A 12,049-nucleotide genomic window follows, 5' to 3' on the forward strand; every position below is an offset into this window, starting at 1 on the left:
TGTTATATTTCATATTTATCAGAGAGCTTTTCCACTCTTATTATTACTTGAATTTCATACAAATCATATGAACAAAAGTTTAAAAATATAAATTCCTATGAACTTGAATAATGTTTTAAATTATCTTCATGTAAAATTCTATTTACATAAAGTCTGATTTTAGAATAAATATTTTAGGAACAAGATCTGCCTATCAATATTACTTTCCGTATGAAAAGAACCTAAAAATTGGCTCATCAAGATGGTTAGATCCAGGAGAAGAAATTCAAAAACACCTGAGTGTTCATTTAGGAATGAAAACCGATCACTCAGGAAAGGAAGATAGTCAGATAGGGAAAATGGTAAACTTCTGGTAATTTAAAGACAAATTCCTGCCTGCTGAATGTTGATGATTAGGCTCCACACTGTTGAAAAATATGCCAATGTTCAGAAATGTCCTGGATGGTCTCATCAAAGTATCCCCATGTAATTGTCCATCAAGGATCACAAAATCAAATGTCCACAGGCACAGGAAGGTAACCTGGAAGCCCGAGGCAGCCAAGTATATGAATAGAAAGTACAAGTCTTGCTTAAGGCATTCCTATGCAGTTACTTATCTTTTAAGTGTAATCTTGACCAATAAAATATTTCCAGAGGTGAAATCTGGCTGACCTGTGCAGCAGCCAATTTGCATCTCCTACTTAGAATAGAGACACTGGCAGGATGAAACTGAGATGCTATATGTTGCTTTTATTATTAGGGCTTCGAGCAAGCTGGACGATCACTTTCAAATCAGAATTTCTGTTAAAATGATATTCCCCAAATATATGAGTTTGGTTTATCTCTTTTAAATACCATCTGTTACACGAGAGTGACCCATAAAGTTATGGGTCTGCACAGTCTAGCCCCTTGGTTGATTAGGGAAAATGAAAGGACACAAAAATAAAAGCTAAACTTGGAAGGGGATAGACAAGGAGAGAAGAAAGGGTCAGGGAAAGTTACAACACAGAGTGAAAAGGCACAAAGAAAGCCAGAAGGATTGGAGGAGCTCAGAGCTAATGAAAAAAACGAGGACACAGGGTGGGGGAAGGGAAGGATGTGAAAGCCAGCTGGAGTAAGAGACAGCAAGGAATACGGGAGCCAACAGAAATCCAAGGACAGAAAGTATTAGAGATTGAAGGGAACAGGAAATTTATTGGAAACCAAGTTGTTTTTCCTTTTGTATCCAATGCAATTCTATTCCAGGCAGAACTCGAGTCTCAACCTCAAAGAGGATACAAGAGAAGTTGAAACTCATAGGGGTCTTTCATGGGCAGGAGCCAGGAGCTCTGGAAAGACAGATTAGAGGAACATGATATGACAGCAGCCCCTCTGACAGCAGGTACAGCGACAGAGGGCTGGCAGCTTCATCCAGCGCAGTGTTTTCCAAATTAGATGAAGTAAAAACAGTGATAGCCGGGCGCCAGCTCAGAGCTACTGAATCAGAATTTCCAGTACATGTAATAAACACCTCAGGTGATTCCTATCACCAGGAAAGTTTAGGAAGCACTGAAAAACTGGGGGCTCTGGAACTAGAACTGCCGGACTTCAGTTCTTAGCTCTGCTATTCATTAGCTGTTGACCATGAACAAGTTATTTAACCTTTCTGCATCCCAATGACTAAATCTATGAAACAGACTGTTGTCCGTACATAGTGAATACTCGATAGTGGTAGCTATATAGCTATAAAAGTCTTTGAATAGAGAACTCATACAAAATAACATTTTAATTGATTAAAAAATAAAAGATGAGGAAGATATAAAAAAGGCTGCCTCTCTTATAAAACACCAAGTGTTCCTCCCAATGGCACAGAGATCAAGCCACAACCCTCAGGGTTTCTGCCCTTGGTCTCAGCATTCACGAGCCAGGCATTTCTCTTGGGAATCAACACGTGAACAGTCTTGACAAAAAGCTTTTTTTTTTAAAGTACATATAAGTCAATTCAAACTAAAGGTGACTCCAAGATCTAAAGTCTCCATGCTCGAGAGATGAGGACTCTTGAAATACAATAAATCCAGGACTTGGCTAATGCTGAGATACCCAAAGAGACCCACATCCATCCCAAGACCGTTGAGGATCATTCGCCTGCTAACCCACCTTACTTCACAATTCTGTTCTCTTTAGTCATTTCTCAACATGTTATTCCCAACATCATCTACTTCTTCTGTAGAACCCTGCATAGTTCTCTGCCTTTCCTGTTATGCTAAGACTCAAGTCTCCTTATATATCTAGCTGGAAACTCAGCTCTATAATAACACGCTGCACCACATTCTCAACCTCTTGACCGAACATTCCCATCAGCCTCTGGCCTTAAATGAAGCCACAATCACCCTTGTGGAAAGAACCCGACCTGGAAACCTCTCATACTGAGACTGCTTAGTCTCCTACACCTCGCTTAGTGACTAGGAATATGGATGACATCTTCAGTTTCCATTACTTCTTGAAGACTGTTACTCTTTTTTACTTGTATAAAAACTCCTGCTCCTTTGAGATCCAGGTAATTTGGCCATATTATCCTTGATCCCTCCTTGAGGACTTGTACCCCTTAAACACCAAGGCTGTTAGAACTTAGTTCACCATCGCTCCCCTTACCCCAAATTTTGACACTATCCTGTAGTGTATTCAATGTGCTGGTGAACCTTCTATCCAATATTTGAATTCCAGTGAAATTCACTGGAATGTTACTCCATTCCAGCCCTTAATTCACATGGTCATAAAGGGGCTTATTATTGCTGGTGACAGCTCACTTATTAAGCCTCTGACCACAAATACCTATATTTTTGACTTTCCAACTTTGTTGTGCCTAAAGTTGGAAATCTAAACGACTAAAATCTTTGGCTTCATCAGTACTACAAGTCTTTGGAACATTCTACTTTCATCTTGTCTGTCAGATATCTTATGTCAACAAAGAGGGTCTTGAGAATGGCAATATACCTGGTAATATGATATTTGAGGAACCATGGTGTAATAATAACGAAACAGACTTTTCCTCAAGGTGAATGAGTTCATTCTGTAAAATACATCTTTTGCTCTAAACAACAGTTATCGATTTAAATATAAAATCAGAAAATAAAAAAAGATAAACAGCCTCAAAGATAAGAAATATAAAATGGTGAGTGAGGCTGATATATATGGCAGAAAATGGGATAAACATATCAATAGTCACATCACACATAATTAAATTCACCTAATTAATGGAGACAATAGAGACAATCAGATAAGTGGCTTATAAGAGACACATTTAAAGCAAAACAATAGAGAAATGAACACGTATTGTCTTAAGGCACTTACTTTTTAAAAACAAGAAAATCACGAGTTAAATACTGAAATAAAGAAAACTACAATGCTAATGCAGAAAGCAGAAAAACAGAATTATTTTTCAAAAAATGGAAATCAGTTGGTAGTACATTACACATGTGCACACACATAGACAAGAGGGCCAACAAACCTACAAGATAACTTTTTGAATAAACTGATAAAATATGTAGACTTCTAGAAAGGCTTATTGAATGACAGAGAGAGGCAGAGATAGAGAAAATGAGCCAGGAATGAAAAGATGCAAAGCAAAAGATAAGATTAAAAGGAAAACGTTAATAACAAGAAAAAAATATATTTACCAACTTTATGCCCACAAAATGGAAAGGTCTGAAAGAAACACATATCAATAGAGATAAAATATTATAAAGGAACTATCCATTTAATCATTCATTGATTCATTCATTTAGCAGTTTGATTGAATTATGTCACACACAGAAGGAGTAAACAGTATATTGTTTCTCTAAAGTCAGATACCGACACTGAGCATATCGCTTTACATATTATTTTAAAAATACCTCCTTTATCTTTCAAAATTTTTATTTATAGTGAAAACCATTCAAATAGTAGTCTGTCTTTCCATAAAATATTACTTTTTCATGAAGCAGCCAATCTTTTCATTCCTTTCTTGAACTTTTGTTACTCTATATAAACTTCCAGCTATAAGATGAGTAAGTTCTGGGACTCTAATGTACAGTATAGTGATTACAGTTAATAATACTGTATGATATACTTGAAAATTGCTAAGAGAGTAAATCTTATACGTTCTTGACACAAAAAAATGGTAATTATGTGATGTGATGCAGGTGTTAACCAACACTACAATGGTAATCATTTTGCAATACGTAAGTGTGTCAAATCTGCACACCTTAAACTTACACAATGTTATATGTCAAAGATATCTCAATAAAGTTGGGAAAATAAATAGTTTCTCTAAATAGTTTGCATATTACCTGGAATACAACCACTTCAAAATTTTTGTAATATGGTAAATGAATATATTTTTACAACTCAAATTACATTGCAAAATTGGTATTTTTTACATTTTCCCTGTTACATTGTTAATCTTTCAACTACCTTGTTTGGAACAAACTTCTCACTGAGAATAACCAGAAAATTTGGACAAAATATTAATGAGAAACACTCGCTTGACAGCCCTAGAGAGTTGCAAAGGTCATGAGTACTTCAGTGATCAACTTACCAAGGAGGAGACACCCTGGTAAACACCCTAGGCCTTTTGTTAGAACCCCTAAAGAGCTACAAAATAAAAGTAAGGTTGAAGAGAAAAAAGACAAGGCCTCACAAATGAAGTGGGCCCAGCCTCAAATCAGCTAAGCATCTGACTGGCAAGGTTAGTTATCCTTACACTTGCTACTGCCTGCTAGTAGCAAAAGATAATCCTTTCTGCACCTCCCATCTGTTAGAATGACTATTATCAAAAAGACAAGAAATAGGGCCAACCCAGTGGCATAATGGTTAGGTTCACATGCTCCACTTCGGTGGCCCAGGGTTCATAGGTTCAGATCCTAGGCACAGACCTACACACCACTTATGAAGCCATGCTGTGGCAGGCGTCCCACATAGAAAGTAGAGGAAGATGGCATGGATGTTAGCCCAGGGCTAATCTTCCTCAGGAAAAAGAGGAGGATTGGCAACGGATGTTAGCTCAGGGCTAATGTTCCTCACCAAAAAAAAAGACGAGAAATAAGCATTGGCAAGGAGGTGGAGAAAAGGAAATCCTTGTGGACTTCTGGTGGGAATGTAAATTGGTGCAGTCACTATGGACATCAGTATGGAGGATCCTAAAAAGACTAAAAATAGAACTACCATATGATCCAGCAATTCCACTTCTGAAGTGAGTATTTGTAATCCAGCAACTCCACTTCTGAAGTGGGGAATGGGCATTTATCTGAAGGAGAGGAATCACTATCTTGAAAAGATATCTGCACACCCACGTTCACTGCAGCATTGTTTATAATAGCCAAGACATGAAAACAACCTGTGTCCATCAACAGATGAATAAAGAAAGTATATGCTTTGACTTATGCTAAGTGAAATAAGTCAGAAAGAAAAAGATAAATACTGCATGTTCTTACTTATATGTAGAATCTAAAAAAAGAAAAGAAATCTCATAGATAGAGAACAGATTGGTGGTTGTAAGAGGTGAAGGTAGGGAGTGAGTAAAACAGGAAAAAAAAAGTCCTTTGTAGAGAAGGATAATATCATTCAGAGCCTCAAATTATGTCTATAATTCTTTCATATCAGGTGTCTAACACAAACTCAAAAATCAGTAGGCATTCCAGGAGGGAAAACATGGTGAAACAGACCCTCTGGAGATCTGAATATTGGAGTTTTCAGACATGGAACTTAAAATAACTCTGATAAATATTCAAGAATTCATGACAAGATGGAGAATTGTGGCAGAGAACTAAAAACTGGTTTTAAAAATCACATATAAATGCATTAACTCAAAAATACAACTGAAATTATGAATTCAATAAATTAGATTAATAGCAAATTAGACAAAGCTGAAGAGGGAATTAGTGATATGGAATACAGGTGAGAAGAAAATATTCAGACCAAATATGGAGAGAAAAGAAAGGGTGAAACTACAAAAATTAACATAAGAAATAAATGGGGTATAGAAAAAGTTCTAAGATTCTTCAAACTATAGGCCCAAGTAGAAGGATTAAAAAAGAAACAGAAGCAATACTTGAGTAGAAATGGTTGAAAATCTTCCAAAACATATGAAAGCTGATAAGTATCAAGCCATAGATCCAAAAAGTGCTATGAATCATTAGCAGATACAAAGAAAACTAAATCTAGACACCTCACAGTCATATTGTTGGAAACCAAAAATAATGAGAAGAGACTGAAAGTTACATTATCATCAAAGAACCAAAATAAGACTAATCACTGATTTCATTGTCTCTGATTTCATTGTATCTTTTGAGAAATCTGCATTTTGTACTGCTGTCATGTATTTTAATTCTTTATATGGCATGTACATTTACAGTCAATATTCATTTTTGTTTATGCACATTATATATATGTATACATGTGTGTGTTTCAAAATAAATTTAATTTCAAACAAAGAAAAACTGAAAGAAATCGTCAGCAGATTTTTACTAAAGAAAACATTAAAGCAAATACTTCTAGTTTAAGGAAAATAATCTCAGATGGAAGAATGGAGATGAAGAAAGGAATGAAGAGCAAAGGAAAAAAATATGTGCATAAATATAAATGTATATTAGCTGTACAAATATATATTACACATATATCATATAGAGAATTAATATATACAATATAAAAAGCAGAAGGCAGTAAATGGAGTTAAATGTTTATATTTGCATTTTTAATAAGTTGCAATAGTACTAATTTATATAATATTTTAATAAGTCAGGGATGTATATTGACATCTTATAGATAACTAAGAATAGAGTACAAACATATAACTAACAAGCTAATGCAGGGGGAAAATGAATAATAAAAATACATAATTTCAAAAGAAGCCATAAAAGGAGAAAAAGGGAGAAAAAAGGAACAAACAACACCTGAGATAAACAGAAAACAAACAGTGGGATGGTACTTTGGTTGCTTTCTGAAAATTCCTCCCCAATCATCTGAAGGTATTCAGTAAATGTACTAACAGCTGCATAGTTACAAACTAAAAAGAATATAGTCACATTATCCTCTGATTAATTTTAAGTAGAAATATAATACATTTAGGTTAAATTCCAGAGGCTCTTTAACACCAAATACTTCACTTTGAATCATAATTTTTGCTGACAGCAAGTGTAACTTAAAGTATCAAGCTACAATGTAAAATAACTATAAATTTAATCTCACATAATCTACAATTTTGCTTTTATAAATCTAATATATTTGAAACATTGTGTTAGAATTTCAATCCTTGGGAATTTTATTCTTACAATGGTGTATTAATATATGAAGAAATTTAGCTAGTGCCAAAGCAGCACTTAGGAATCAAAAAGAACTGCTTTACCAGGAACCTTAAATTTAATTAAAAATTTAAAGCATACCAATTAAGCCACCCTATCTTACACATTTTAACAGAGACAAATATAGAAAATAAAACAGGCCCTAAGAGATAGCTTGAACCACAAAATGATCAATTTTAACCTCTGGGTCTATTAAGGGCATCTTCTGCAAAACCAATGTCATTAGCAAAAAATTAGAGACTCAAAGAATTTAGTTAGAGGAGCTGCAGTAGAGTAAGCCTTTCATTCACATTGATTCATTTTACACGTGATAAATTGTTAGACTTCAAATGTGTGTGTGTATTTATACATACACACACCCAATATTTAATTTTATCCTAATAATTTATCAGGGATACATTATTACCTCTAACGCATAATCTGAAAATTTAAGATCTAGACAAGCTATTGCCTACACGAAATCATGAATAAATTGGTAGCAGAAAAAGGTCTAGGTTTCCAATAGAAGACTGGATTCTTTCAAATACAGCATTCTGTCTTGTCCCAACTGCGACCAGATTATTTCAAATCACAGGGGTCCTGCTCATGAGTCTTTCTGTCAGAGTTAACAGTGAACAATTGGTTAAGCGCTGTGCTGTCTCTTCACAGCCTTCAGAATCCATTTTCAACTCTTCTCCCCACAAAAGCATGACTAAGTTCCATGAAATGAAAAGGCAAGACACAAACAGAAATAATATCCATCTTCCATCACTACGATAAAACTCTGTCGACATCATGTATGCATTCCCATCACTTTACATTCACTTAAATATTTATCATTGTACTACAATGTACTAGTCATTGTTTTGGACCCTGAAAAGTGCTAAGAAGAATTTTATGGTTCCCATAAGCATCAGATGCTTACGGCCTACAAGGCTAAACATTCATTCACTTGTTCATTCAACAGGTATTTAGTGGCCATCAAAAACTAACCAGACATTCTGCTAGTTGCTGAGAATCCTGTGGTGGATTTTTTTCCTTACTTTTATGATGCTTAGAGTCTGGCAGGGAATTAAATAATCACAATAATAAATATATAATTCATATTACGTATAATGAATAGTGCACTGTGCAACATATGATAACAAAGTCTGCTTGCCTTGAGAGTCCAGGAACGAGTTCATGAGAAAGCAACATTTGAGTTGAAATCCAAAGGATGAACAGAAGTTAATTAGCTGAAAAGAATCTTCCTAGCAGAGAGGAAAACAAAGACAGTGTTTCAAGAGGAAACATTATTAGAGAACTCAAGGAAGGCCAGTGTGCAAGAACAAGTGAGAACAGTTTAAGATGAAGTTGCAGAGATATGCAATGAAAAGACCATTTGAAGCTTCAGAGAACACATTAAAAATTTTGGTATTCATTCCTAAAAGCAATGGGAATTCATAGAAGTTTGTGAAACAGGGGAATAGCATAATTCTATCTGAAATAGAGAACATCTCCCAACTAGCTATATAGACGGTGGGTTAAAGAAGGATTGAAATAGTGTAGTCATCCATATGAGAGAACACCCTTTTAAAATTGGCAGTAGCAGTCAAGTTGGAAAAATGAATTTGAGAGAAATTCAAGAGGTAAAATTGCAGGACTCGGTGATACTTTGAATGTGGAGAAATGAAAATAAGGAGCTCTTGGTTTGTAACTTGCAGAGATGAATGAATTACGATGGTGTTCCCTGCAATAGGAAATATTGGAAAAGATCTGGGGTTGTAAGGGGGAGAACATGAATCCAATTTTGGAAATGTTGAATTTGAATTACTTTTGAGATATCCAAGTGACAATGTCAAGTAAGCAGTTGAACATCAGGACTGGAGCTTAAGAAAGAGATGGAAACATAAATCTGGAAGACACAGATATACAAATAGTAACCAAAACTGGAAGTGTGGAAAAGAAGTGATGAGGAACCTGAACATTTGCCAGACAGATAGAGGCTACAGAGCCAGTCTGGTTCCGGACTGAGGAAGCAGAGGTAGGGCTTAAAGCAGGAAGGGTACAGTTAAACAGAAGCCAAGGAAAGAGATAAATTTCAGAGAGTCAGTCGTCAGGTGTCAATGCTGCTGTGAGTTCAAATAGGACAAGACAAGAAAAATTAGAATTCAACAAGACTGGGACTAAAACAGAATTATACATAAAATGTCATGAGAGCACAGAAGTGGGGCATGAACCTTGGAGGAAAAAAGAGTTGATCAAAGGAAGTGACATTTAAGCTGTATTTGAGGAAGGAATAGGAGTTTCCCAGGCAAAGCAGTTGGGGGATAAAAAGGCAGTATTTAGGGCCAGCCCGGTGGCGCAAGCGGTTAAGTGCGCACGTTCCGCTGCGGCGGCCCGGGGTTCGCCGGTTCGGATCCCGGGTGCGCACCGACGCACCGCTTGTTAAGCCATGCTGTGGCAGCGTCCCATATAAAGTGGAGGAAGATGGACATGGATGTTAGCCCAGGGCCAGTCTTCCTCAGCAAAAAAGAGGAGGATTGGCATTGGATGTTAGCTCAGGGCTGGTCCTCCTCACAAAAAAAAAAAAAAAAAGGCAGTATTTAGAGAAGGTATAGCTATTTCTCAGAAAGGAGGAAAACGTTCATTAGGCTGACAGATGTCCAAAAATCCTATTCCTCACGTTCCTTGATCAATCATCCTAGTCATTTTCAATTAACCTGCTTTCACATCTTAACAGGGCAAAGTAGACATCCTCATGTGGCAGCCAGGCCTCTATCATTGTTCCCAAAGCCCACAAAATCAAAACATACCAGGAGAAAGAAATACAATGTTAACACAGCAATAGAAGTCATATAAAGTCTCAGGCTTAGGGAATAAACGTTAAAGATTTCTGGTTATATAACAGACTGAACATGAAAGTTACAAGGAAAGTTATAATATAAAGATCAAATCAGAACGTAAGAAAATTAGAGAGACACATGAACATATGAGAAGATACAGAAGAACTTGCCCTCTCTTGTATTGTCAGCAACAGGCTTTGCATCAGATGACCACAGCCATCTTTTAAGTTATGAGGAGCAAAGGATCTTTTAAGGAATCCACAAATGCTGAATTCCAACTTGCAGAACTAAGATTACAATTTCACATATTGATACACTGAACTGAGAATACACTAAATGTAAAACTATAGGAAAATGGATACCTAACATTAGAATACTTGATTTAAAGCCACATTGTAAAATCATGCTTACCCTCTAAAATATTATAATTAATACAAGTTATTATTTTGGTCACAAAATGAATCAGGAATAATCATTTTTGCATCTAGCAAAATTCAAAAAAATAATAACTAAACCCTCATAGTGTCCTTCCATTTTTCCATGTTTTAACATTCACATAACAATTATCACTGTTATTACTCTGTGAAATTTTAAATTTTAAGCTCTTTTAAGGGAAAAGTAAATTTCTTTATATATATTTTCTTCATTTACTTGCCATGTCTGGTTGAGAGTGCATTAAATCGCAAGTATGTGGATACTAGTAAGTTGCCTATTGTCTTAAAATGGGCTTTCAGGAATCACATGGGAATAAATTTTGGTCTGAAATTACTGTTATTTACAATTTTTTTCAAGCTTGTTCAAGTGTGTTGAAGCATAAATACATTAAGGATAATTAACGATATGATGGATAATTTCATCCGACTGTTTTCTTAACCTTCTATGTTGGCTTCGCTCCTCTTTTTGCCTCCCATTCTGACACATTTGTCGTCTTTGTTACACAGTCCAAGGAGAGAACTGAAAATAAGGGCACTGTCCTTGGAGGAGTGCCTACAGATACAAATTAATTTATCTAATGCATCTCTTTCAAGGGAAAAACAAAGAAGGAACAGTTTCCTTTAGGTGACCTGCAAATGGCCACAGGGAGGGATTGTGCTGGGTCTGATCTTTAGAGGCGGGTCTGTATGTTCACAGCAGAAATATGATGGGAAACCTTTTAAGGGGTGAGGCCTAATACGACAGAACTGCTACAGGAAGAGCCTCGGGGTGCGGAGGCGACATAATAAGAGGAGAGAAGACCAGGAGGTTGATGGGGGAGAGGCCCGCTGGCAGTGTGCAAGAGGGTGGGGACACCTTGGGCCGCGAGGTGGTACCTGCGCGGGGTCGAGCGCCCCTGCCACTGAATCCCCGATCCAGAGATGCTCCCGGAGAAGCTGCTGGTAGCTGAGGCAGTGCTTCACCGCGGATGGCACATTCCCCATGGCGGGGCCTGGGGCTGCAGTCGGCGATGCGAGGAAGCCCGGAGGAGAGGGATGCGGGGCGGGCACGCGCTGCGAAACCGCGCCAGGCCCGGAGCGCGTCCCCCCGGTGCGCGGGCGGCGAGCACCAGCCCCGCTCTGCGCACTGCGGCGGCGCCGAGAGGGAGGGCGGGCGCGGGGTGCGCGAGGCACCTGCGGCGGACGCCGGCAGCACCGGGGAGCCGCGGAGCACAGGCACCACGGAGCCAGAGAATATTCAGGTGTGGCGCACTTTGCACACGGCGCTGAGCGCGCAGGGCTGATTGCATCTGCACTCGCCCCGCTGATCGGCTTCTCCTCTGGTTCAGATCGTATGGAGAAGGAGAGGGGTCTAGATAAAAGGAAGGGGGCATGCGTTTTTGTGTCGATGAGTTTGTTCCTTCCAGCTACATCCTTTTGTGCTCAGTGTAGATTTGTCCCACGTTGAACTCACTTGAGTTTATGCTTGATGACAATAAGCTCGATTTTAAAATATTTTGAGGCAGTTTGCAAGGTT

The 12,049-nt window shown here is 37.6% G+C and overlaps 1 protein-coding gene across 1 annotated transcript in view; it reads right to left on the minus strand.

The window, feature by feature from the left end:
- HMGCLL1 (3-hydroxy-3-methylglutaryl-CoA lyase like 1) overlaps positions 1-11,671 on the minus strand; it is a 156,057-nt gene extending 144,386 nt beyond the window's left edge. Inside the window, exon 1 of the mRNA XM_004424004.2 lies at positions 11,410-11,671. Within this exon, the coding sequence (XP_004424061.1) occupies positions 11,410-11,517 (108 nt within the window). The 5' untranslated portion in view covers positions 11,518-11,671. The remainder of the gene's footprint in view (positions 1-11,409) is intronic.
- Positions 11,672-12,049: the final 378 nt, after the last annotated feature.

This window comes from Ceratotherium simum, chromosome 13, assembly GCF_057802395.1.
Source record: "Ceratotherium simum simum isolate JZ-2026a chromosome 13, ASM5780239v1, whole genome shotgun sequence".
Classification (NCBI taxonomy): domain Eukaryota; kingdom Metazoa; phylum Chordata; class Mammalia; order Perissodactyla; family Rhinocerotidae; genus Ceratotherium; species Ceratotherium simum.